Raw genomic sequence first — 26,472 nt, 5'->3', positions numbered from 1 at the left:
CATTAGTCATATAGCTACACTTAGCTGTGAGGCAGGCTGGAAATGGGCCCACTAAACCTCAGCATTCTGTTGGGAAGAATGGAGAGTGGGAAGTGGGGGGCAACTAGATGATGAAAAGCAAGAGGGCATTCCCAGCCAATGAGATTGGCTCAGATGGTTGAGTTTGGGGTGCCTCTGGGCCATGCAGGTGGGCCATCCATTTGGGAGTTAGATAGAGGGGCCTGGAGCTTGTGAGAGGGGCAGGGTTCAGCGTCTCTGGTTTAGGAGGCATGGGTGTGTAGATGGCCGTAGAAGTCCTCAGAAGGAGGCTGCTGAGCCATCAGAGAGGTAGAAGGACACCTGGGGAGCCAAAGGCAGGTGTTTAGGAGATGGGAGGACCTCCCTGTGCCTGAGGCCCTGGTGAGGTTGAGCAGGGTGTGTGTGGATGTCATAAGGCTAAGTCTGGGGGCTTCTGCAAGAGCAGGTTCAGTGCAGCGGGGAGACCGAGCCGGATGGAAGGATAAGTAAGGAGGTGGAAGGCTGGGAGAATGTTTCCAGGCCTTTGGGCCTGAAGGGGAGGAGAGAGAGGGTGGAAACTGGGGGAGATGGTGTTTTTTTAAGGCCGGAAAGACTTGAATGAGGGTTTGGAGGCTGAAGAACAGCTAGACCCCACCCCCAACCCCCGACTGCCTTCTTCAAACGGAAGGAAGTGACCATGGGAGGTGATACGTCCCAACAGGGAGGAGAGGCAAGATGAGGGTGTTCAGGCTGGTGACCCCCACTGCCTCTGCATCGAGGCTGGAAGCACATGAAACCAGTGAGCCCCCCTGGGCAAGAGCAGGCAGTTAGACGGGAGCAAGTACAGGAACCGCTAAGCCATAGGAAGGGGGTTAAAGCCCCAGACTTTAAGTGGCCTCAGCTCACCTGCACATTCCTTTTTCTCCAGCAGCCGTTACAGAAGCAGAGGAAAATCAGTTACCAGGGATCAGGAGGCAAAGTCTGGGGGTCCCTGGACAGGGAGTGGTGGCAATGGTGTGCCGTTTAGACCAGGTTAAATTATATTTGGTGCACTCTGTTCTGAACATTAGAAAAGAATGGGACACGTCTTAAGAATATTCCCATTAACAATGATGAAAAAGCTAAAAAGCCTTGGCCTGTGTGCTTGTAAGTGTCAGAGCATTTTCCCACTGTTGCTGATGATCTGATCATACTAGACACACAGGGTTGGGTGCTCTCAGTCACCCAAATCAGTGCTTCTGTATGTCTTGGCTTACATTAATTTGCAGGCCCCTTATTTAATATTACACTATACCTACTTGTTACTTGGGAGCCAGGTGGGCTGGGTTCAGATCTCAGCTCTCCCTCTTATTAGCTGCATGACTTTGGATGGCAGCGTACAGTTAAGCAAGTTGTGTACTGTACACGGAGGTGAGAGGATGCTGAAATGCAGACTGCTGCCAGTTTCCAGGCATGTGCCCTATGCGGGGCTGTGCTGTGTGTCTCCCCAGAGGAAGGGGCACACTCTTCCAACTTGCACAAAGGCCCTGTATGGGCTAGTTCTGGCCCTGACCTTAGACAAGTTACTTAACCTCTGTATGCCTGTCTCTTCTTCTGTTGGGAGAATAAGTGAGTTACTGCGTGTAAGTGCTCAGAACTGTACCTGGCACCTGGTAACCACCAGGTAAGGATTAGCTGCTGTGAGTATACGTAATTGGGGAGTGAGCTCACCTCCTGGGTCTCCTCTTCTGAAGGCTTATCTTGTTGGGTTTGCCAAAGCCTGGCTGGCATTTGGGAGGGAGGCGTTGGGGCTCTGGATTGTTTAGAGTTTGGTCACCGAGCTTGTGTTTCTTTGCAAAGGATTCTTTCCAAACCTTAAGCTTTTCCAAGGAGCAGCTGCTTACCCTTAAGACAGCTGATCTTGGCATTTCTGGTGCCTTCATCTGAAAGATGAGGGTGGTTGGGGTTGGAGACATCCCAAGAAGGCTGGCAAGAGAATTTTGCCTAAATTCTCTCCTTCAGTATCAGACTGGAGAAACCTAGGCAGGTTCCAGAGAGAATGAAAGCAGCGCTGTCCAATCCAGAACTGTTTCCATGGAAGGCAGGGTCTTACTCCTGCGGCGTGCAGGTCTGCTTAGGAACCATAACTTGACTTTCTTGTCTGTTTCCTCCTTTTGGATACAAATCAGACGGTATAAGCAGCATGGGAACAACATTAATGGTGGAGCCGTAACCAAAGGCTTCATCCTGGTCATCACCATCTTTAGATGTTTTTAGTTTCTTGGGTTTTAGGGCAGATATCTTTTCTTAGTTTACTGTTTCTGAAATTGGGATGCGTTACGCACTGGCTTTAATATAACATTTCATAATATAACATGTAATGTCCCTATTACATGGATGGAGTATTCCTACCTCACCTGTGTGCACCCAGAATGGATTTTGTTTCTGGTCAGTAGAAAGGGCTCTAAGTTGATTAACTTCTGAGAGATAGTTGATGGAGGCCCCTGGCCAGCGTATTAAGTAGGTGCTTTTTGTAAGTTAACACAGGTTGTCTTTGAAGGAGACTGAAACTCAAGAGGGGTTCAGTAATTTGTCAAAGGTCACACAGCTGGAAAATAATGGTTCTAGGATTTGAACCTACCTCTAACCCTTAAGTTCAGCTGTTTTTCCTCCACAGACAGACCTGTATTTCTTTATTCCCTGACTTCTATTATTTTCTAAGTCTGTAATGCCCTCCTCCCCCCCACTGAAATCCCACCTAACATATAATGTTATTCTTTCATTCGGAATAACATTATAAAAATGGTTTTGGAGCAAATACACAAAAAGTAAAAACATCAAAGTAAGATCTTATATTTCTAGTGTTTAAGCTTTGATATGCTTATTTTGCTACAGAATGGAAATTGATCTCAATAATGCTGAAAAAAGAAAAATAGTGCTTTAAAATTAAAAGAAACAAATTGGGGGATTATACTGTAAATTGGTTTTCTTGTCGTGAGTCGTTGACTTGTGATATCACACTGTCTGTGTCATTAAATATCCTTTGAAAATGGGATTTTTTTTTTTTAGTTGCTGCATAGTTTTTTTGCTATATAAACATACCAGAATTTAGTTACTTGCTTCCTTATGGTTGGCTATTTTAAGTTACACTTCCGTGAATAGCCTTCTGCTCACACTTAACTGTTTCTTTAGGATAAAGTTCCTAGAGGTGGACTCGCCGGCTCAAAGCATGTGTGCCCGTTTGCAGAGCTGCTGCCGCGATGTCCCGGTTCTCAGCTGCCCCCCAGGAAGGCTGTGCTGCGCCCACCGCAGCCCAGCAAGGGACCCTCTGGGGTCGCTCTGCCAGCATCGCCAAAACCCCATTTGTTTTCATTTTGCATTTCCCCGATTATTATTAAGGTGGAGAGGTTTGTTCTGATTGCTCACGTCTGTGACATAAGCGTGTATATCTCCTTGACTTCTCTTCCTGACCCCGTTACGGACTCCCACTCATTCTCCAAAACCCACTAAAAGCCCACTTTGGCTACGAACCCTTGCCTGCTTTCTCTGAGGTTAGAAGTCGTTTTTATTTTCTCACCTCCGAATTCCCACAGCAGCTTATATCTTAGAACGATTTGTCAGATACCCTTTTGCGTCCTTGTACTTTGGCATCTTTGGCCCCTATTAGAGTCTAGTCTTTAGGGTGAGAAAAGGGTCTTAGCTCATTTCTGTAACATCTATAGAGCTTGGCACAGTGCTGAGTAGTCAGTGGGTACTCAATATTGATGGATGGACACACACGGTTCTTAACAATGAAATAGAAAAATTTGGCAAAATGAATTTAATGCCATCTTACCAAATTATTTTCTTCCTTCCTCTCTCCCTTCTGAATCAGTGAGGTTTTGAACCACCTGAGACCCAGCAGGGAAGGTGGAGTAACCAGTAGTGCCAGCCTTTGTGGGAAGCAGGGCTTCACGTCAAATAGGGCATCAAAGTCAGCGACCTACCCAGACTTCTCCCCTTGCTGGAAGAGAAACACCACCTCCCTCCATCTTCCTCTTTTGACAATTTAAAATGTATTATTATTATTATCAATCGCCTCATAAAATCAGTACCTGGTTATTATAGAACATTTGGAAAACAGAAAAGTAGAGGGAAGAAAATGATTCCTTATGCAGCCTTCCCACTCCCACGACTCGCTTGCGGCCCACGTCTCTGCCGTTCTCTTTCAGGTACATTTTCTAGGCAAAAATGTTTTGTGTGTGATTTTTTTTCACCTCTGCATCTGTCGTGCAGTTCTTTTCTCCTGCCTTTGTCACTCAATAGAATAACACTAGAAACTTCCCATGTTTTTTGTAAACTTGTTCAATGGTTTTGTAATGTTTTAAGTGGTTTTACCATAACCTACACAGCCCTGCTTCTGTTGTTGCTTCTGTTGTTGGGACTTTGGATTGTTGACACCCTGTCACTGTTGTGAACAGGGGTGGACAAGATCGGGCACGTGTTTCCTCGTGTTTCTTCAGCTGCACCCCCAGGCACGCAGATCTACGCCAGCCCCTCCCCCTCAGGCTCCTCCCTTTGGGGCTGGTGCCCCGTGTGCCTCTTGGTTTGTGTTTCTCAGTATCTGTGTGTAGCAACATAATTGAGAAATGGCTTCCTTTTTCAGGAAGAAAACTCAAGTGCTTGAGCCTTGGGGAGGCCGCACAAGAGTGCAGAATCATGCCCTGCAGGGGCCAGGGCCTTGGTGCTGCCAGGGGCCCCTCCTCCCCTCTTCGGCCCAAGGTGGCTGAGGGTGCAGGGGAGGGAAGGCTGACCCTTCGGAGGGACCGCAGACCTCAGACCTGGCAAAGCAGCTCTCCCTGACTGTAAGCTCTGGTCACGCTCTCAGGGGCCCCTAGAGTTGATAGTGAGCACCTGGGTCCATTCTCTGTTCTCTGGCTGGTCCCAGACTTGCAACCTGCACAGCAGGTCTGCTCCCTGCGTTCTCCGGGTGACTCCTAGGGGGGCTGCCAGGATGGACTTGTCTTCGGCCCTACTCCTGTAAACAGCAGCTGTCCTAAAGCCTGCTGTCCCCCACTCACAAAGGCAGTGTGGGCCAACGGTCCAGGGCCTGGATGTGGAGTAACACTGTCTGGGTCCATATCCTGCCCCTGACAGTCACTTTATCTCTGTGTCTTACTTTCATCCCCACAGAGGGTTGGTAATCACATCTGCCTCCTCCGATGAAATGAGTTAGCATTTATAAACTTCTTTAAGTAGTCCCTGATTTGCCAAATAAATATAGGGACCTGGAGGCCCAGCTGAGCTGCTTGCTCACACAGCAGGCCTTCTGTCGTCCAGTAAGGGGGCAAGTGCACTGGACGGGGGCCCGGGACCTGGGTTCTGTCCTGGAACTGCCTTCTCACTCTCTATGTGACTTTGACCAAGTCACTGTGCCTCCCTGGACCTGAGTTTCTTTGTCGGGTATCATCTATATGTGTGACACGATCTTGAAGGCCCTTCTCAGCGTAGAGCATTCTTGAATTTTGTGGTTTAGAAGGATTTCAGACATCGCAAGAAGGGTCTGGTCCTGCTGATAGCCCACTCCCGCTTGGCATGGTCCTCAGTCGGGGACCAGACTCAGCAGGCTATCCAGACCCCTGTAGGGTTTTCCCAGACTTTTCTCTGTGCAAGTGAGCTCTCCTCAGCCTGGGCGGTGGAGTAGAATATCTGGGTCACTTGGAAACAGGCCATGGGAGAACCGGCCTCCTGGGGAACGTGAGACAGGTGCTTTCCTGCCCGGCAGTGTGGGCTGCTGGTATCTCTGCTCTGCCAGGCCCCAGTGCACCCCGGCCCTCAGAGCTCACCACTGGCCCTCGACGTCTGTGTGTGAACAAAATCGGGCCTTAGGCAAGAGCCTGTGTGTGCCTCTCTGCCTTGAGCTGTTGCATCAGAAGGCTAGATACATGGAGCTCCTGTGATCGGGGACCCAGCAGTAGGCCCTTGTTCTGGTTCTTTCTGTGGAGAGGTAGGAAGGAGCAGGATGCAGCTGACTGGGCCCTTAGGAGGAGGGTGGGCTGAGGAAGTGGGTTGCGGCTGGTGGATTCTCTCCTGGGTTCCGCTGGTCCCCCAGGCCTTCTGGCCTGGCAGCAGAATCTCGCCTGGATTTGTATCTGCACAGTGGGAAGGGTCCTTGTCTGAACTGTGGGTTTGGAGTAGGGTGGCCTACTCCAAGGTCAAACCCAGCACGGTGCATCCTGCCCTCCTGGGTTTCAGTTGGCTCTGGTGTGACCAGTGCAGTGACCTCGCGCTGGCTCCCTGAGCCTCCGGGTCCTCGTATAAACGAGGGTCCTCATATTGAGGTGGCCAGCACTGGCCTGGCTCACAGTAAGAGCTCCAAACACTTCAGTCACTCACGGAGGTAACATAGCCTTAGGGTAGAGTGTGTCCTTAGCTGTTAAACTGCCTGGCTTCAAATCCTTGCGCGGCCACTTCCTAGCTGTGTGACTTAGGACTGCTCCTTGTCCTCAGGCTACCCCTCTGGAAGATGGGGATAGTGTTAGGGCCTCTCTCACAGGTTTTTATGAGGATAAAGTGACTTAATACATATAAAGCCCCTAAAGCAATGCCTGGCACATGGTAAACACCTCATTAGTGTTAGCTATTGTTACCTAATTACTTCGTTAAGTTGTGGTTAGTTATTTTTCTTGGAAGGCTGGCAGCCCACTGGCTTTGTTTATTTGGAAATGGGGCCCCTCTTTGTGCATCCAGAGCTTGTCCAGCGTGGCGAGTGTGTGTGGGTGTGTGTGTCTTTGAGCCATGCCACCCCTGCCCCGGGCCTGGAGAACAGCTCCCATTACAGCCCTTGTGCCAGGCCCAGTGGCTGCTGTGGCCTCGCCTCCCGGGCTCTCCTGGGCTGGCTTCCTCGAGCTGCGTGCATCTTCGTAGCTGCCCCAGTTTGTCTTACTCTGCTGCTTGGTCCACTCACTGGGGCTCGTGTGTTTACCTGCTTTTGACCTCCCAGGAATAGATCTAGAAGGCCCTCCCGTGAGGCCCTCCAGCCTCGCCGAGCCTTGTCTGCATTTGAGGAACACGTGACCGTAGCTTGGGGTTTGCCATGTAAATGGATTCACTCAGGAACATGCTCAGGAACCTTAAAGGAATAAACAATGCAGAGATAACAAGATACTGGAATTCTCATGAGAAAGGTGGCTGACAGTGAGTATCAACAATCTACCAGGCCTAGTGCTAAGCATTTTACATCTCCCACCTGTGAAGTTAGAACTATTATTCTCCCATTTTATAGATGAGGAAACTGAGACCAGAGGCCCACCCTCTACAGCACATGAAGGTCCAAAGGTACAGGATCTCTCCCCGAGCCCTGTGCAGGCACCTCAGTTGACACAGCTATACCTGGGCTGACGTCACCAACACTGTCATTGGTGGGGAGTGAGAAAGATAACAGAAGTCCCTGTCCTAGGAGCTATCCTAGGAAGGCCAGGTTCAAATCCCAGCTTTACTGCTGTCCAGTTGCCTTAACTTGGGTTAAGTAACAGCAGTAGAGCTTTCCGTGTCTCTCCCTGAGCTGACGTCACCTCATCCCCACTGCAGTTCTGTTTCTGGGTTCTAGGTCTGATCTCTTTCCTCGCAGATCCTTTGTGTAAAGATGCGTGGGTGCCTTTGTCAAGTGTCCCCCAGCCCCCTTCCCAAGAGGCGTCTGATGGTCCCAGCTGGGAGTGGCCCCAGGGGCACACAGTATTTCAAGAGTGCTCGGTTTTCACCTATTAAAACCGTTTTGTCCCGCTGGGGGCTTGCTAGAGGGTGAAGAGCACTGACAACTGGACTCAGAAAGCCTGGGTGCGGAGCTGGTGCCGCAACACAATAAGTGTGTGGCCTGAGGCACACCGCTTCCCCTCTGAGCCTTGGTTCCTTGTCTCTGTAAAAGAGGGATGGATGAGATGGTGTCCGTCAACTGTGAAATGCAGTTACCAGGTGTGAGGCATCTCACAAGTACCCATAAGCTCCACGGTCATCTCACTGGCACGCTTCAAGCTAGAATGGACAGTCGTGTCTCCGTGAGGGTGTTCCAGTCTCACCGGGAACTCAGCTTGGAGGCTCAGGGTCAGAGGTGTTGCTTAGACCTTGATGGGACAGATGGGCTATACGGGGCGGGGTTAGTGCTGGGCTGCCCTCGTGCTCAGAGCTGTTTCTACAGCCGCTTCTTCGCCTTATTCCAGGGGGAGCCTGCAGACACGGCAGCAGATCCGTCAGCTGCCCCTGCATTTGGACACTCGCCTTTCGAGGTCTCCCCTGTCCCCGTCCCGGGCTCCCTGTCAGCCGTCAAATCCACGGCCCTAGCCACGACCAGCGCCCCAGAGAAGGGAGATGGGAGCAGATACTTGCAGTGCACCAGCAGCACGCCAGATGCTGAGCATGGATTACCATTTTGTCCTCACCAGGATGAAGGCTCAGAGACATTCGTCAGGGGCTCACAGCCCCTTAGCTGGGAGGAGGTGGCAGAGGGTCTTTGAACTCGAGTCTGACTCTGGTCCCCATGACCTTCCAGTGAAGATGGGGAGAGCGCTCGCTCTCTCTTGCCAGGAAACTGAGGGCCCCTCTCCTATGAGGGGAGGCATGCTCCCCGCTCTGTGTGTGGGTGGGAGGGGGCTAGCGGAAGGAGCCCCTCCTGGGCTCTGCCCAGTGCTGGCTCCCTCCAGCGTCTTCTTATCTGACCTACCTCGGGGGCTTCGGGGAGAGTTGAGGGGGGAATGTTGGAGTGACTTTTGCTCTTGGCGGGTATAGGGAGCCCCTCTGCCTGGGAGATGGGGAAGGGGCAGAGCTCACTGGGGCTGAGGTGCCTTTGCCAAATTGGACCCGAAGGCTTCTGACAGGTAGCCAGCCCCCTCCGCCACAAAGTTCCAAGTTCTAGTAAGTCAAACAAATGTTGGCTCATTTCCTGGAGAGACTCAGCTCTCAGGCTGCCTGCATTCCAGTGTGCTGGTATGCCAGAAATTCCCTGGACAAGCAAGCAGGGAAGTCTTGCCTTTATAGTAAGAGTGCTAATAAAACATCTCTAGAATCTGCCCCTTCCTTTCTGCCCACACTTGCCACTGACTAAATTACCTTTTGTTCTCATTCGCTGAATTGCACTGGCTCCTTAATTGATTTTCCTGTGTCTGGTTTCTTCACACCCACTTCAATCTGTCTTCCACATGGTTTCTAGAATGGTGATCATCCAAAAATGCAAATCGGATCACGTTTCTTCCTTTGCGTGCCTCCCCACGCCTGCCAGATGGAGTGCAGATGCCTTGACGTGGCCTTCTGGGGCCTTCCAGAACCTTCTGAGACCGGCATGAGCTGGCCCTGCCCCCTGGTTGGCTTTACTGTCCCACCCTTCCCAATCCCCTCTGTCTCTAGCTACGTACTATATGTACCTTTTTAAAAAAAAAAAAAAAAGGATCTTTTCCACTCTGGTCTTGGCTCACACTATGCCCCCAACCTGGGTGCTTCCCTGCCCCTTCCCCTCTCTTTTGCCATCCCCCCTGCCCCTCTACAACCTGTTGAACTCATCTTGGGGGTTCCCTCCTCTGTGCTGCCTTCCTAGGATCCTCAACCATGTCACCCCACAGCCCCAGTCCCCTTGGGATCCTGCTGCGAGTACACAAACCTCTGTGGCAGCACCAGGATAGCGTGCTCCAGGTGGCACCAGCTGTCCTGGTCCCGAGGCCCGAGGAGGCCCCACTCACATGCCTGGACCCTGGCGGGAACCTCCCTCTCCCTGCGGACTCGGGACCTCTCCACACGGTCTCTCCATCAGAGGAGTCGGGGCTCCGGGAGACCCTTCGGCAGTTCTGTTGGTCAAAGCAGCCACAGTCCTGCCCAGATTCAAGGTGAGAGGAAAGTAGACCCTAGATGGGAGGAGGCTGAAATTCTTGGTGGCGGTCTTAACCCACTGTGGTAGTCTGCACTTGTATCCTGGCCTCAGTGGACCTGAGACTGTCGAATGAGGAGGAACAGCTCTCACCACCCGCTGCCAGGAACAGGGGCTCCTCTGCCCATTCATCTTCTCTACAAATGCTAGACACCGCCCATCCTGCCTCACCCTTACCTTCTTTGCTGTGTGCACGCCTGGGAATCAGGGCACCTTGTGTTTTCTAGGAGTGGGGCTGCCACTAGGGGTTGTATTCCCAAGCACTCTGCATCCACTGCGTCAGGCAGATTATTAGAACAATTTCATCTCTCTACCTCTCCAGTTATGTTGAAGTGTTCGGTGTTAGTTCAGGTTCTGTGTGATGGATGTGAAGGTGCTATACGGTGTTACATGTGGGTCAGAGTACACTCGGTTCCTTTTTCAAGTACATGTAAATCCCTAAGCCTCAGTTTCCTCATTTGTAAGATGAGATTAATAATAGTCCTTGAGGATTAATGTGGCTATTAGATGATCCAGTGCACATGAAATGCAGTTCCCAGCACATAGGAATTTCCCATTAAAAAACATCAGTGGACAGTCGTGGGAGAAACAGTCCTGGAATACAGAAATTACTTCAGGGTGGTTCATAGATCTAAACAAATGAACAAAACTATAAAACTTCTAGAACATCTTTGTGAATGTAGGCTTGGCAAGGATGTTTTAGCTAGGAAATAAAATTATGAATCAGAAAAGAAAAAAATGGATAAATTGGACTTCATCAATGGAGCTGCTTTGTGAAATTTGGAAAGACTTTGGGAGGAATGCTTCTGGATGGCACATGGTCCCAAGAAGAATGGAGAGATTTCCTTTTTCCTTTTGTAGGTATTCTGGAAGCCAACTGAAAGCCTTAGGAGGTTTAGAAGGAGGTTTGAGACAGTGCAGGCTTAAGGAATGTTAGCAGAAAGGACTGCTTTTGGTTGTGAGTAACAGAAGACGTGACTTTGACAAACAGGCCTTTATGTTTCTTCTACCGTGAGAAGTTTGGAGTTGGGTGGCTCACGTGTTGGCTCAGCAGCTGAACAGTGGTGTGTCTGCGGTTCTCTGGACAACTCTTGGCAATTGTAATCTTCGAAGCGTGAAGAGGGGCTGTGGGAAGCCCCAGAGACTGTGAGGAAAGCAAACATTTCCCCATCATTTCCAGCTGGGACATGTCCTCATGTCTCATTGACCAGAACTATCACACGTAGTTCATCTCAAGGGAAGCTGGAAGTGGGGCCCGGATCATCACAAGAGTCAGGCTGGGACCCCATCCCAGGTCGATTATGTGGATGTAGTACAGTCAGGGCTGAGAGCTGCTGACTGAGACTGGTTCATCACCGAACACAGTGCTGCCCCGAACAAAATCGGCCTGTGAGTAAGATGAGGTCAGGGATGGATATCAGGTAGGTAATGAGCAGTGCTTAACACAGCACCATCATGCCAGGGGAGTTCACCATCACATGAGTTGACCCCTGATATCTGAGGTCTTTGGCCCCTGAACAGCCCTTTATCCTTTTCTGTGATGGTCTCAGTTGCTAGGCAACAGCCATGTTCCTAGAAAGGAAGACCTTGTATCTTCCGAGCATGTGGCACAACCTTCTACTCACAGCAGGTGCTTTCACTTCAGAATGTGAAGCAGCATGCTTTCCCCCATCCCTCCCTTCTAGTGGCTTCCAGGGGACTAGGTCTTCAGGGCAGGGAAGGGGGTGGGCCTGTTGGCAGAAATTCACCTTTGCCATTAGATGCAGCCTCTGCCTTTTTTCAAGGCCTCTGCTTGATAAATCACACCCTTCCGGTGTGCAGTGTCAGGAATTCTCTGGGATCACCTCTGGTAATCGAGGGGTTGAGAGCTAAGCTGTGCTCCCTGGGCTGGGGAACTTCAGACAGGCACATGGAGTAAGTGTTTGAACTGGGACAAAGGTTGTGTCGATTAAGGATCTGATGTGTGGGTGACACCACCCCTGTGGTCCTGACACCTGCTCTTCCCCCAGTTTCCCAGCAGCCGCACCAAGCATTGGGGCTATCAGGGATGCTCAGAGGATGGGCATACCTGCTCCCTGTATTTGCCTCCCTTGGTTCTCCAGTCAGAATTGTCTGTGGACACATCTGTCACCCCCACTTGTGTGAGTCCCTCAAGCTTACACACTGGGTTGCTTATGGCCATGTTGCAGTGCCTCTTGGTGCCTGGCAACAGCAACAGCTTTGCCGACGACTTGAATAGATAGACAGTGCACAGAGGCGTTCTCCTTCCGCCCCTCGGGCCATCACTTTGGGCCCAGGACAGTTCGGGGATAACGTGGGTGTCTTGTTTTCTCATGATTTAGTCCAGTTTGTCCTCACAGCCACTAAGGACTGCTGGTTTTAAAAAACACATGGGGGTGTTGGGAGCTCATAGTGTTGAATTGAGGCAGGAAGTAAACCTGGAAAGACAGACCTGAGCCAGTTCATTCACTGACTTTCCAAGGCCAAGATCGCTTTCGGAAGAGCACATTCATGTGGCCCACCCTTGGCTTCTCAGATGGGAGCTGTCTTAGGCTATTTAGGTCAGAGGAATGCCTTCCTCTTGAACACCTTTCTTGCTGAGTCTCAAGACTTAGGTGGAGCTTGAGTCAGGATAGTAGGTGCTGCTAAGAAAACTTGGGTCCTTGGCCGTCCACCGTGGCCTGGCTCAAGCTCCATCTTTCCCTGGAAGCCTTGTAAGTCTAAGCCACTTCAGTTCCTCCTTTTCTGCCTTCTCAGACTCAGCACCGGGGCTATTAGAACAGGAGGTATTATCTAATCAGGGTGCTACTTGCACAGAGGAAATTAACAAACTTGTTGGTGCTTCTGGGCAGGGTCTCCCGCACCCACTGCCGTGCTGGCCCCAGGCACTCACAGCTATCAGTGAGGCCAAAGACTGATCCTGTTTTCTCTCAGCCTGGGTTTGAAGCTCCCATCTGCAGCCAGTTGTCAGGCCCCGGAGTCTGCAGCCCCTGTGGAACCAAGGAAGGAGGGAGGGAGGCCTTGAGTTCCCAGCTGTGGTCCTCTCACCCGCCGGCCTCCTTGGGAACGGCTCCACTTGTGGTCTGGGGCAGACTTGTTTGTTTGTGTTTGAAGCTCCCCGACTCTGAGTTTGACGTCAGGGCAGGGCTGCTGGTGGGAGGCTTGGCGGGGAGATCGGGGAGATCGTCTCTGCACAGATGCACACGTCTGGCGGCTTCCCTGGGCAAGAGCGCGCGGGTTGGAATGGGCAAGGAATGGGTGGTTGTGAAATGCCCGGTTGGGAATTGAGGTCACTTTCTCCTCTGCTCGCCCCACTTTCCCTGGCGTGCTTGCTCCCTCTGCCCCTTGCCCGCTGGTGGCAGCCCTACTGGGTGCCCTTGAGAGCTCCGCAAGGCTCGGCAGTGCCAGGGCCTGGGGCTGCCACCGGCCCTCTGGGAGCTGAGTGCCGTGGTCGGCTGCCCCCGGGTGGGGAGCCTCATGACCTCCAGAGGCCTTCTTACGATCTCAGAAATCATTGTGCAACACGTTGGCCGTGGCAGCCGGATCAGACTTCTTCACTGGCTGGGTTGGCAGGAAGCCCCCAGAAGCGCACTCCAGCTTTAGGGAGGAGGTGGGAGAAGTCACGGGAGCAGCCCGGTGTCTGGGCCAAGCTTGATGCCGGGGAAGGAGCCACAGCTTCAGGAGCCATCGGGGGAAGTTTGGAGTAAGTCCCTAGAGCTTTGGCGCCTTCCTGATATTTGGGATGAGGTAGGCAGGGACCTGGCACTAGCAAGGACGGCTGTGGATGTCCTCTTACGAATGCAGTGTGGCCCACCTGGGACTAGGGAGTCAGGGTACCATAGACGTGGGTGAGCTGAAGCCTGGTCCAAAAGCTGTGCCTGCCGGCGGAGGCCTAACTGAGTCAAGGAGATGTGGGTGGACATGTGGAGGGGCCATCCGGGTGCCTCACCTCATTCTCCAAAGCATGCTGCGGTCTCCTGGAAAGGGGCGGCCCCAGGTACCAGGTAGGGGGTGGCTAGTTTTAATGAATTCAGAGCTGATTTGGAGACAGGGGGTGGGTGTGGCCCAGAGGGTAGGTTCTCGTACATCAGGAACAGAGGCAGTGGCCCACTGTGTGACTGTACACATTTGGAGAGTATAGGGCAGTCTGTGACTTGTATTCAGAGGATTCACTGCTGGAACCATCTGGACATGGCTAGGTTCAGGGCTTTGGGCCACAAAAGAGGTGGACACTGCCCACTGCCATGCTGCTCATGCCAGTCAGGATGAGCTTAGATGAGCAGAGGTGGACAGGGGTTGTTATTTGGGGAGACAGTGTGAAACATAGAAACAGGTCTGAGGTCTGAGAAAGTTACAAAGCTCTCGGTGCCTTGGTTTCCTTACCTGTAAGGTTGGAAGAATAAAATACACCTTGACTATTTGTGAGTGACCCTGAGTGACAAGCTCCACTTGTCATCGTGCTGAGGCTGGACTCAAAATCGTGTGTTGCTGTTTGCAGGCTGGGGGCAGTGGGGGACGGGTGTCCCTCAGCCACTTAGTAAGCCAAGCAGGATGCCCGGCACCCACATCTTGGCACAGCTCTCCTTTCCTCCCATCAAGAGTGTGGAAGGATCTGTGACTTTTTTGGTTATATAGAACTGTTCTGTGGGAAAAATGAGATTCTTAGGGCCATTGCCAGCTTTGGGGTTGTCTGAAGTTTGGGACAGCACTCGTGTTGTCAGGAATCTGCTGCAATTCCTACCTCCTGGAATTTTCATTAAGAATCCAGAGACAGAAGGGGAAAAGGTTCTGCATTAATAGAAGAAACTGTTATTATTATAGGGATGGTAATTGAGTATTGACGTGATTTCCATAATTGAGAAAGCCCGCTGCTGGACGTGGGAATCTGGTGTCCATCTCTGCCTGTGCCTGGGATTCTTCGCCCATTTGTATTCCACCATCTGTCACTTCTGTCCCCATAGACAGACCTGCCTGCCCTACTTAAGATGCAAAAACCTGGGACTCTGAGAGGGCAGTGATCTGCTCAGGGTCCTGCAGCAGCTGATGGGGTTAAGGTGACAGACGTCTTGGCACCTGGTCACTTTTGTAGCCCAAATCATAGACTTGGGGTCACCTGTAGAAGGGACCTCCCCATCCGAGGCCCTGCGTTTTAGGGTGTGGCTGACTTTGTTTGCAAAACCAGTAGTCTGGAAAGACTTGTTTTTTTCTGCAAAGATGCAAAAGCCTGGGTGAGAAGTCATGCATGTGGCACCGGCTTTTCTTCGTCAGGGCCTTGCTTGCGGGCGGAATGTGATGGATACTAATAGCATCCTTTTTGGTGAGCGCTTCGTATGCTCTGGACGTGCGTACAGGAGCCCTGCAGGGAATTCTCAGCAGTGCTCTGGAGCCTGTATGATTTTCTCCACTCTACAGGTGAAGAAACTAAGATGATGTAAACTAGTCACTGTCACACAGCTGGTAAGTGATAGCACCAGCGGTGGCATTTAGGTCTGTCTGGCCGCCAAGCCTGGCTTCCCACGGCAGGTGACAGCAGGGTTGATGGTAGGCATGGCCCCTCAGCAACCAGAACAGGTGCTGGTGGCAAACAGGGGTGTGGGCACGCCCATCCTCCAGACGGAATGTGTACCCCCTCGTTACCACTGCACCTCCCGGCCAGGCCAGCACGACGGCTGGCCCCCGTTCAGCCACCCTGTGGAAGCCTGCCAGAGGTTTCTGCTTAGACGATCATTTCAGCCGGCGTTGCCCTCTCTGGTTTGGAGGCAGCCACCACTCCAGCCTCACTGTGGCTGCCTGCAAAGGGTGTCGGTTCCATGGCTGCAGAGGAGGCTCGTGTCTCCAATCAGCCTGGCCCTGGGCCTGTGACAGCCATGATGCACTCTGAAGGGTGAACCTGGGGTCTGGGGGTGCTGTCTCCAGGGAGGCAGGTTTGGATCCAATGTGAAGGAAGAGTGATGAGGAAAGAGCCTTCCCCAGGAGATACCGTGGTCCCTGCACTGGGAAGCTGTGAGCAGAGCTGTCATGTAAGTCCTCTCATGTTCTGCACCCCTTGTAGTTCTGGGAGCTGCTTCCTTTTCCTGTGAAGTCTCTCTCTTTCGGTGGCATGTTTTTGGGGAGATCTGACTGGTGTCTGCCTCTCAGGGATGTCTGACTGGCCTGATCTCAACAGAAGCAATGCTCTTGGCAGCCTTCGTTTGGGAGACCTGTGTTGGAGTCATGCCAGAGCCACTAGGGGTAGCCGATTGATTACACCTGAGGCTGATCAGGTTAGGGGTGTAGGTGCTCATCCAGGCAAGCAACACTCCCAGAGGGATGCAGCTCCACTCCAGACACATCCTCTGGTGCTGGTGATGGAGGTATGAGTGCTCCAAGGAGAAGGAGGGCTCAGGATCCCTGGAGTCAACCTGTGAGCCAGGTGTTGGCCCTCAAACCTTTAAAGTAAACATACCTGATCTGTGAGTATCACCAGCATCATCCTGAGGGCTGGCACCAGCGTTTGGGTTTTCTTTTGTGCCATCTCTGAAATGGGCATGACCCCTGTAAGAGGACCTGCGACTTAGCTGGATACAGACACCACCCCCTGCAGCTACCACAGAGCATCCATGTCCTTGTTCCAGGCATTTTGCTGAACATTTTACATCCATATTTTCTCATGTAAATCTTTACAACAGCACTTTGAGGCAGATTAGCCCTATTTGGCAGGTGGGGAATCTGAGGCTGACAGGTTAAATCTGCTTAGCCGCTGAGGGAGTGTGTTGGAGAGGGGCTTTGAGGCTGCATCTGTCTGTCTCGAGAGTTCTTCCTCAGAGCTCTGCTGTGTCTTGGATGTGGTTGGAGTAACCAAAGTAATGTACTGGAGCCTGTTTTTTGTTGTTGTTCCAAGCATTTTCATATGTAGTTACTTGGGCCCCAACTTCCCCCCTAACTAATACCCTTTTCATGGTGAGATTGAAGCTGAACTGAGGGAGGTGTCCCCAGGATCCTTGATCTTAAACATCAGAGCTGGGACCAGAGTGAGATCTTTCAGCCCAGGACACTTAGTGAGTGCCTACTGTATGCCATGTCTCAGTGATACCCACCAGTTGTTTGTGGGCTGACATGATGCTTTTCCTGTAAATCAGGCTGAGTGTCAGGGCAGGATGGGGCCCACATTTGTGAAGCAAAAGCATATGTGGGATGGAGGAAGACTTTAAATCCAGCCCAGGGACCTCCCCTGCAGCCAGAGTGCTAATTGACTCTTTCCCTCTCGCTGCTGGTCCCATCACTGAAACCCCAGGTGCTCTTCTGTTCTGGAGAATTTATATCTTGCGGTTTTGTGGTTGAGAGAAAATGACACTCCTGGTGAAAGGCCCCCTTGTAGGCCCCCGGGGCTGGGCTGGCAGGGCCTACTGTGGTTTGTCTGGGAAAGTAGCCCCTGGGTGCTTCTGCGACTGCACCAGCTTTCTGAAAAGTGAGAGCAGCCTTACTTCACTTGAGCTGCTGCCCGCTGCGCACCTCCTTCAGCAGGCCCCAAATGAGCAGGTGTCTTTCCTTCTGTATGCACTCCAGGAGATGGCAGTGCCAGGACACTGGACTAGCTGGGGGTTGGGTCACAATCATCGCGACACGTCCCCTTCCCCTGCCCCAGCTCAGCTGGCCAGGCTTATTCTGGGTTGTTAATGGGGCGCAGTGAGGAACCACGTCATGTCTGCACAGTCCTACCCACCAGCCTGCTTTGGACTGTCTAGTGGGGATCTCGAACAGCCTTTTAAAAAAGAAACCGCTCTCTCCTCTTTGGGGGAACTTGCCCTGGTTTTTGAGACTCTCTGGCTCCTGACTCATCACTTGCCTAATTGGCATTTGTTTTACAATGTCGTTTTAATATACATGTGTGCCTGTCAGGGCTACAAAAGGTATTATGCGTTCCTTTGCCCATTCATTCAACAAAGGTTTTACAGTAGCAAACCATGTGCCAAGCGCTGGGCTGGTTCCTGGGGCTCTCATGGTGATCAGGTGATGAAGAGCATAGGCCAGGCCCCTGGCCTCAGAGTTTCCCGCCTAAGGAAGGAAGCAGACAAGTAACATATTAGAACTGTGACCTGTGATCTGACGGAGGAGCAGGGCTGCAGGGCTTGCGGATGTCTTCCTGGGGGATGAATATCTCAGCTGGGTTGTGGAAGCTGAGGGGTCACTGGGCAGAGCCTTCCTGGTGGGGAGCCAAGGGCCTCAGACTTTGAGGCTGGAAAGAGCTGGACACATGGGAGGGGCTAAACTAGAGAAAACCCCCGAATACAGGCTCATTGTCAACGCCAGGTTGACCAATCTTGATGTTGACCTGTGATGGCCCAAGTCTTACAGAGTGGACGTGTGATTAATCAGCTCCCAGAGGTATGGCCCTCAGAACAGTGAGGCCAGTGACGGGAGACCCCCTTTGCTACTGATGTCGGTGCCAGCAGCCTGACCTCTTTGGTTAATGTAGCAAAGAATGGTTTTGACTTTGCACAGTTAATTGATTTATTGCCCTGTCTTCAGTCAGCAGTTTGGCACTGTGGTTTGAGAGCGGTTTGGAGAGAGAAGGTCTGGCTGTGAGAAACTTTTTAATGTAAGGATAAGGCCCTTGTGTTTCCTTCCCTCCTTCCTTCCTCAGGCATCATTGAGCACATGTTACAGGCCAGGGGCAGTAATAGGAGTGTGAGGACAGTCCAGTGAGGTGGACACAGTCCCTGCCCTGATGGATCATAATGGGGGCTAATCTAATCTTGGGGGGGGGGGTGAGGGTTCCATACTATAGTTCATCCTCCCAACGGACTGTGAGCTAGTATCATCATTGCTGTTGTACAGATGAGAGAACCAAGACTCAGAAAAATTAACCAGCCTCTCTGAGCTCACACAGCTGGGAAATGGCAGAACCTAGATTTGAACCCAGATTCTGTTCAACTCCGAAGCCCATGCTCTCTGTCTGCTGCCCTGGGAGTGTGCATCTGTCAGGGGAGACCCGGGCAGAGGATTGAACCTAAGGCCCTCTGTGATAGGGGCTACCAGAGAGGGGGAGACAGGATATTCTACTTAGCCGGGGAAGCCAAGGACACTGGCGGGTGGAGGGAAGGACTTCCAGCCAAAACTGACAGTTTGAGCAGAGGCCCAGGGGATGGAACGTACAGAAAGTATTTGAGGAATAGCTCCGAGGTGACTGTACACCTAGAGGACTGGGTGGGCCGGGGTGGAGTGAAGTGGAGATAGGCCTGGAAAAGAAAGTTGAGGCCCTGAATTTGGAACTGGCCTCTGGTCACACTGGGAAGGCTGGAGCAGAGCCGGGTGAGCCCAGATGAGGGACGTGAGTGCCTCTACTTAGCCCTGGAGGATAAAAGCAGCACATCTGTCTCCACATTTGTTAGCTTCATGCTCTGAAGATACTCCCACCAGGGACTTAGGTTCCATGATAGGACAGGAAATAGTACACATCTTGTGTGGCAACCTAGAGTTGCCAGCCTCAGCAGCCTGTTTTCCATTAGCAATGCCTGCCCCCAGTTGGAAAGCCTCAGCAGACAATGTTTGATTAGCAATGTCTGCTGTGGGTACCAGAGGGGCATGTGGTGCAGGAACGCCATCGGCTTGGCCTTTGTCTAGTTTCTGCTAAACATCCAGACTGTACAATGAGGGGAATTATTTTTGCTCTGACTCAGTGTTTCCTCTCCAGCAATTTGTCCTCACTTGCTGCTGAGCCCTCTGAGCATCACAGGACTGGACAGAGGTCAGGCCACATGAGGAAGGCTCCTGTCCCTGAGTCTGGCAAATTGTGAGCTGCGAGCCCTGTAGCCATAAGGGGTCTTTACCTGGGGTCTGCAGATATAATTCAGGGGGGCTATGAATTTGGAAAGGAAAAAATTGTACTTATTTTTTTTCATTAACTTTAACTGAAATTTTAGTGTATTGTTCAATTTGAATGGAGGCAACCAGGCACAGTCATCTTAGCGAATATCAGAGTTAGTCACCAGTGGAAATCACAGCTGTTTTCATATCATGTGGCAGTTGTGGGGATAGCTAAAAAAGCAGGTGACACTTGTCACAACTTCAAAGTCATGAGACCCACTGCTAGATATTGCTTAATGCTTTAATAAAGAGGCTTTTGATACTCCTATCACAATTTTAAGTAATATTTTGATAAATGTATTTAAATATAACTGATTTTTTTTGTAATCCTAAGTGTTCTATTTTATGCATTTAAAAGCATTATTCTTTTTTTAGTTAAAGTATAGTCAATTTACAATGTGTTAGTTTCTGGTGTACAGCATAGTAATTAAGATATATATATATATGTGTGTGTGTATATATATATATATATATATATATATATATATATATATATATATATATATTCCTTTTCATATTCTTTTTCATTATAGGCTATTACAAGGTATTGAATATAGTTCCCTGTGCTATACAGTAGGACCTTGTTGTTATCTATTTTATATGTAGTATCTGCAAATCTCAAACTCCCAATTTAACCCTCCACCTCGCCCACCTGTTTCCCTGCTGGTAACCATAAGTTTGTTTTCTATGTCTGTGAGTCTATTTCTGTTTTGTAAATAAGTTCATTTGTATCATTTTTTTAGATTGCACATATAAGTGATATCATATGGTATTTTTCTTTCTCTTTCTGACTTACTTCACTTAGTATGACAATCTCCAGGCCCATCCATGTTGCTGCTGCACATGGCATTATTTTATTCTTTTTTATGACTGAGTAGTATTCCATTGTGTATATATACTACAACTTTTTTATCCAGGTATCTGTTGAGGGACATTTAGGTTGCTCCTATGTCTTGGCTCCTGTAAATAGTTAAAAGCATTATTCTTAGAAAGGGATCAGGAACCTCCCCAGACTGTCAGAGGGGCCCATGGTTCAAAAATGGTCAAGAGCTCCTGTTTGGAATTTGGAAGCCTTTCTAGATACTTGAGATTTTAAATTATAAATATTATTTTTTAGGATTGTGACTTCTAACAAAAAGAATCCTTACCCTTTAGAGAAATATGCTGAGATATTTATAAATTAAAGGGGAAAAAAAGGATTGAATTAATGATTGAATTAACAACAACAAAAACCCTTGAGGGGTAGCAGGACCTGGGAAGTGGCTCCAAATGCAGGGGGCCTTTGTACAAGACTTTGAAGGTGGTGCTTGAATTTGGGGGAAGCTTCAAAGTCACCATCTTGGCAGCTCTCACAGGGGTCCTGGGTCACTGGGTCGCAGCCAAGGATCCTGGTCCTCTTTGGGTTGTGTGCTCATCTCCGTGTGTTCCAGTCCACTCCCCCTTCTTAATCAGTCCCGGCTGTGCCCTCCCAGCAGGTCTTGCCCCTCCACGTTCCTCAGCGCAGTGTGGGCACCCAGGTGGCTGGGGTCCAGCCTTTGTCAAAGAGAATACTAGTCTGACTTTATTTAGACTTATTTTCTTTGAAGTTTTAGCCTCTTGAGAGTCTTTTGAAAGCTGTGGACAGGCTTCCTCTGCAAAATGCACAGACTCAGATATTTACTTACATTTCAGGGAGTGGGTCTTGGAAGCCTCTGGGTGGACCCAAGTCAGGAACCTCTGGCAGTCGTGCCACAGCCCACAGGCATGGCCAGCATGCTGTGTGCCGGGCACCCACTGAGTGCTTACTCCTTCTTAGCCTTCCTGAGAGGGAGGTTCTCTTATTACCCCATTTTCTAGAGGAGGAAACGGAGACTTTTCTAGGGGCAGAGCGTTAAATAACTTTTTCTAGGTCACAGGGCCAGGATGTGCCTGAGCCCCTGGATCCCAGCCCAGGCGATCTGATTTGGGGCTGGAAGTATCCTATGTGGGAGGCTACTCATCCTCCCTAGACCCCCATGTCTTCCGTATCATCAGTGACAGACTCCCCCGACTCCACTCCCCCCGACCCACGTCCAAGCAGGAAGCCCTTCTGTTTAACCTTGTTCCCCGTTTTGACCAGTCTTGCCTATTACTCTCTGAAGATCATGGTCCCGAGGCAGTGTCAGCCAGCCTTGAGGGCTAGGGGGTGAGGGTGGTTCTCTAGGTTTCTGTGCTGCTCTCCCAGACCCTCCTGTTTCCTGCTTCACTCTGAATGGCAGCACAGGGGAACCCGGCAGGGCTCTACCCTTATCACATGGCTCGTGTTTACCGGAGCTCCCCATGTCATGCTCGGGGCTGCCACGTGCACAGGCCCCCCGTGAACCTGCTTTTCTCTCCTGGACCCCCTGCAGGCAAAGCTGGTCCGGTACATTTGCAAGCAGCTGCAGTGCAAGCTGAGTGTGGCTCCGGGCGAGAGGACAGCGGAGCTCAACAGCTACCCTCGGTTCAGCGACTGGCTGTACACCTTCAACGTGAGCACAGCGGTGGTGCAGGTACGTGGACCGGGGCACTGGGGGCGGGGGGCAGGAGGGACCCAGGGTCAACGTGGCTCTCGAGTGTGTCCTCGGTGCCATCACTTGATGAACCAGGCAGTCTGACCACACCACTCAGTGGTTCACCATGAGGACAACAGCCAACATTTCTGAAAACCTTGGCTGTGCAACAGGCACTGTGTTAAACACTTTGTACAGGTAATCTCACTTAATTCTCACAAAACCCAGTGAAGGAGTTACTGTTATTATTGCTGTTTTATACTTGAGAAAATTAAAGCACAGGATGGTCAGATAACTTGTTTCAAATCAGACAGCTGGTAAATGATTGCTTTGGAATTTGGAAGCAAAGGTCTGAGTTTAGTTTTCTCTTATAACTGCTGTGCTATACAGTTTCCCTTCCTTTGTTCCCTCATCCCACCCTTCCAACTCACCCACCTACCCGCTAACCAACTAGTCAACCAACATGCATGGAGAGTGTCAGGGGTCATGTGTCAGGGGTCCAGGACAAGTCTCGTGGCCATAAATAAATCAGTGCTTCACAGGTGTGGTTCACCCAGTCAGGTCTTTTAAATCCCTTATTTCTGTTCTAAAATTAAAAGGATGGACTCTTGATATTGTTTTCAAAGGAATATGAATTTATTTTAAATAGATACTTTGGAAAACAGAAAAAAGAGGGAAAAAATCACATATTCCCACCACTCAGAGAAAATATGTGATCATTAAGATCCTGATATTTCCTTCTAGTCTTTTTTTCCCTAGTACTTAAGTCTTTTAAAAAATCTCTAATGAGTTAGACCTGAGCTGTCTAGTAAGGTAGTTACTAACTGATGTGGCTATTATGATTTCAAAGATGTGCTGAATTCTGAAGACTTGACACAGAACAAAGAAAATAAAATATTAATAATGTTTAATATTTAATCTGTTGAAATGATACTATTTTGGTTATATTAAGCTACGTAAAATGTGATGGAAATTAATTTTATGTGTGCTTTTTAAAAAATGGCTGCTCAAAAATTTAAGTATGTGCTTTGCACTATATTTCTATCAGGCAACCCTCATTTAAGCCATCCTGACTAAGCAATTTTATATTTTGCTCTTATCATTTGCCATGCTAACCAGCATGTTTTTCCTGTATTTCCACACTGAGTAACCCCCACCCCTTTTTTAACGTGGCTGCATAATATTTGCGTGTATGTGACGTAGTTTACCAGGCAGAGGTTAATTCCAGTTGTTGACTGTTATAAATAACATAGTAGTTAATATTATTTATGGAGCTATTGTGTATTTAAGAATTTTCCCTAGGAGAGATTCCTGGACAGGAGATGACATGAATATAAAAGTTTCATGGGAGAGACTGTAAGAGAAGATGGGTGTGAATGGAGCTGGGGCCTTTTGGACTCTGGGGAGCCCTCTGGTGGTAGCTGGGATAGGGGTCTTCCAGCCCCAAAGCCAGATGTGTTTGGGAGCTAGGATGCTCCCTGGCGTGGAGCCCTGGGGCAGAGTCTGAGCAGAGAGCTCTGCAGGAATGGTGGGGTCAGGGTGACACGGCAGGAACGTCCCCCACTGCCCAGTGACTTGGAGGTCGTGGGGCGGCTCAGAAGTGAACTTGTTTAAAGTGGAGCTTTTGTTCTTCCCCCTCTACACGTTTTCTTACCCTCCCTGCCATCTTCCCCTCTCAGTAAATGGTAGCTTTATCTACTCAGTTGCTGAAGCCACAAAGCCCAGAGGCCATCCCCATTTCCTCCCCTGCCTTTACTCACACATGCGGTCCCCTAATGAGCCCTGTGGGCTCTGCCCCAAGACAGACTGCAGATGCTCACCTCTCTCCACGTCCCCTCCCCCAGCATCGTGGGCCGGGCCTCCATCCTCTCGTGCCCCAACTCCTGCAGCAGCCCCCAAACCGTCCCCCTTCATTCCACTTTCCACACAGCAGCCAGACTCCCCACGAAGAAACAGAAGTTGGATCACGTCATTTTCCAGTGCTTCCTGGTTCCTTCCGAATCAACACCAGGTGCCTCACGCACTTTGACCTCTGCCCGCCTGTTTCTGATCTCATCTTGCTCACCCTCCCATTCACTCCTTCTGGTCTGACCTTTGCACCTGCCCTTCTGCTCTCTGGAGTGCTCTTTCCTGGGCTCATCCCGTGGATGTCATTCCAGTGTCACCTCCTCTGAGCATTCTTCCCTGATGATATGATCAAAAGATCGGTCCAATTTTCTACCAGCACCCCTTGGCTGATTTTCTCAAGCGTGCTGACCACTTTCTGGAGTTGGTGTAACTGACTTGCTGCGCATGGTCTGTCCCCTCCCTCCCACTGGAGTACAAGCTCTACGAGACGGGGACCTGCCTGCTCTGTGGCTGTGGCTCCGTGGGCCGCAGACGCCCACTGAGTGGGGCCTGATGTGACCACTGCTTGTTTGAGAGGAAAGAAGGAAGGGAGAATCTCACCATGACATGGTGGATGTCCCCAGGAGTCACGGGTTTGGTCCTGAGAAGGTGATGACACAGTTTACTCCAAGGTCTGGTTTTTCAAGTCCTGTAAGAGAGGCCACTCTTGGGACCAAAGACTCACCCCAGCTCTGCCCAGCTGCCCAGGAGTCAGCCTCTGGAGAGAGCCCTCGGGGCATTGGTGCTCCCGGCGGAGAGGGCCTCCTCCGGGAAGGCTGGGACAGACCAGTGCCCCAGGGCGTCCTTCTAACATGCTGACACCCCTTCCTTCATTAAGGGGTTGTACTTCCAGGTGCCCGACCAGCATCTTGCTGGGAGGCCTCTGTGGTCTGATTATTGGCCTGTATTATCACTGCGGGGGGCTCCCGGGGCCCCTCAGAGTCTCCTGCTCACTTCACCTCAAAGCTGACACATGGAGAGCACATCTGGTGTGTAGTACTAAGTGCTCTGCGTGCCTTGAGTTCTCGCTCTCAGCGGCGTCTCTCTCCTGCCTCTCAGAAATGCCTGGGTTCTTGCCTGGCAGTGGGAACCTGGCCAAACCCTTTCACCTCCCTGAGCCTCGGTTCTCTTCTCTGTAAAATGAGGGAGTAACTCACGTGCCGCAAGGTTGCTGAGGTAGTTGTGAGGGTCAAGCACTTAGAGGCACGGCGGCACTTGCTGGGGTGGAGGAGAGAAAATTCAGATAATTTCCTCACCCCTCATCCTCAGCTGCTGCTATTCCTGAGTGAGAGTCGGACCCAACAGAGGCTGTTGGAGGCTTGCATGTGGGGCAGCTCTCAGTAGCCATCGGGGAGTGAATGGAAGGCTAGGAACCAGGGCCAGCCAGGGGCAATTTTCTGAATCAAGAGGCAGTGGGAGTCGGCCAAGGGCTTAAGACAGAGGGTAGCATACACCACCAACTGGAGCTGGGCCCAGTCTCCACCTCCCACCCCCTGCTGGTCCTGGGGGCCACACACTGGCCTTGTCACCACCACCATCACCTGCTGGCTGGAGGAAATGGGGGAGGGCATGTGGCACTTCCAGTCTCTGGTGTAGACCGAGGGACTCTGCGCTCTTCCTCCTCTTCACGCTAGGGTCACATCTCAGCTTCCTGCAGCTTCAGAGCCTGACCTATGTGACCTCTGATTCCTTCTCTTCTTCCTTCTCCATGGATGGTGAAGACAGACAGCTCAGGAGACACCTTCATCTGTTTACCCAATCCTGACCTTTGTCTGGAATGACACTGTCCAATAGAACTTTCTGTGATGCTAGAAACATTCCATACTGTCCTAGGCACCATGAGAGCCACCAGCCACATGTGGCCGTGGGGCACTTGAAATATGTGTAGTGCGACTGAGAAACTGGCAGTTAAATGTTACTCTGCTGTATCAAATTTTTATTTAAATAGACGTTTGGCTGTTGCTGGAATTGGGCAGTGCCGGTCTGGAGCCCGGGCTGGCGGCGCCCTGTGCTGAGAGCCCAGGTGCTGAAGACACTCTCCCAGGGCCAGGACCTCACAGGCTGCAGGCAGATGTATGGCCAAGAGCTGGCACCGAGTGCCCGGACGGAAGCCAGCCTGGGATCAGTGCGAGTGAGCGCGCAAGCTCACTGTGGGAGGTCAGGGAAGGACCAGCACTGGAAGGGCTTCCCTGAGAGCCTGGAGCTAGCCCGGCTGGAAGGGGAAGGGCACACCAGGCAGAGGGAACAGTAATTGCAAAGACCCCAAGGTCTGGGAGGAGACTGGTGAGGAAACAGGGTCAGTTCATGGCAATCTCCATGAGGGGAGTGTAGGGATTGTGGTTTTATCTGGGAGATCATGGAAAT

The 26,472-nt window shown here is 50.8% G+C and overlaps 1 protein-coding gene across 6 annotated transcripts in view; it reads left to right on the top strand.

Annotated features, from left to right (window-relative positions):
- The window catches only part of KSR1 (kinase suppressor of ras 1), a 133,878-nt gene that overhangs the window by 56,443 nt on the left and 50,963 nt on the right, over positions 1-26,472 (top strand). For all 6 annotated transcript variants that reach the window (XM_032457654.1, XM_032457653.1, XM_032457656.1 and 3 more), the window contains exon 2: positions 22,081-22,221. In XM_032457654.1, coding sequence (XP_032313545.1) covers positions 22,081-22,221 — 141 coding nt within the window. The remainder of the gene's footprint in view (positions 1-22,080; positions 22,222-26,472) is intronic.

The sequence above is a fragment of the Camelus ferus genome, chromosome 16 (assembly GCF_009834535.1).
Source record: "Camelus ferus isolate YT-003-E chromosome 16, BCGSAC_Cfer_1.0, whole genome shotgun sequence".
NCBI lineage: Eukaryota > Metazoa > Chordata > Mammalia > Artiodactyla > Camelidae > Camelus > Camelus ferus.
This window is presented reverse-complemented; position numbering and strand designations above follow the sequence as displayed.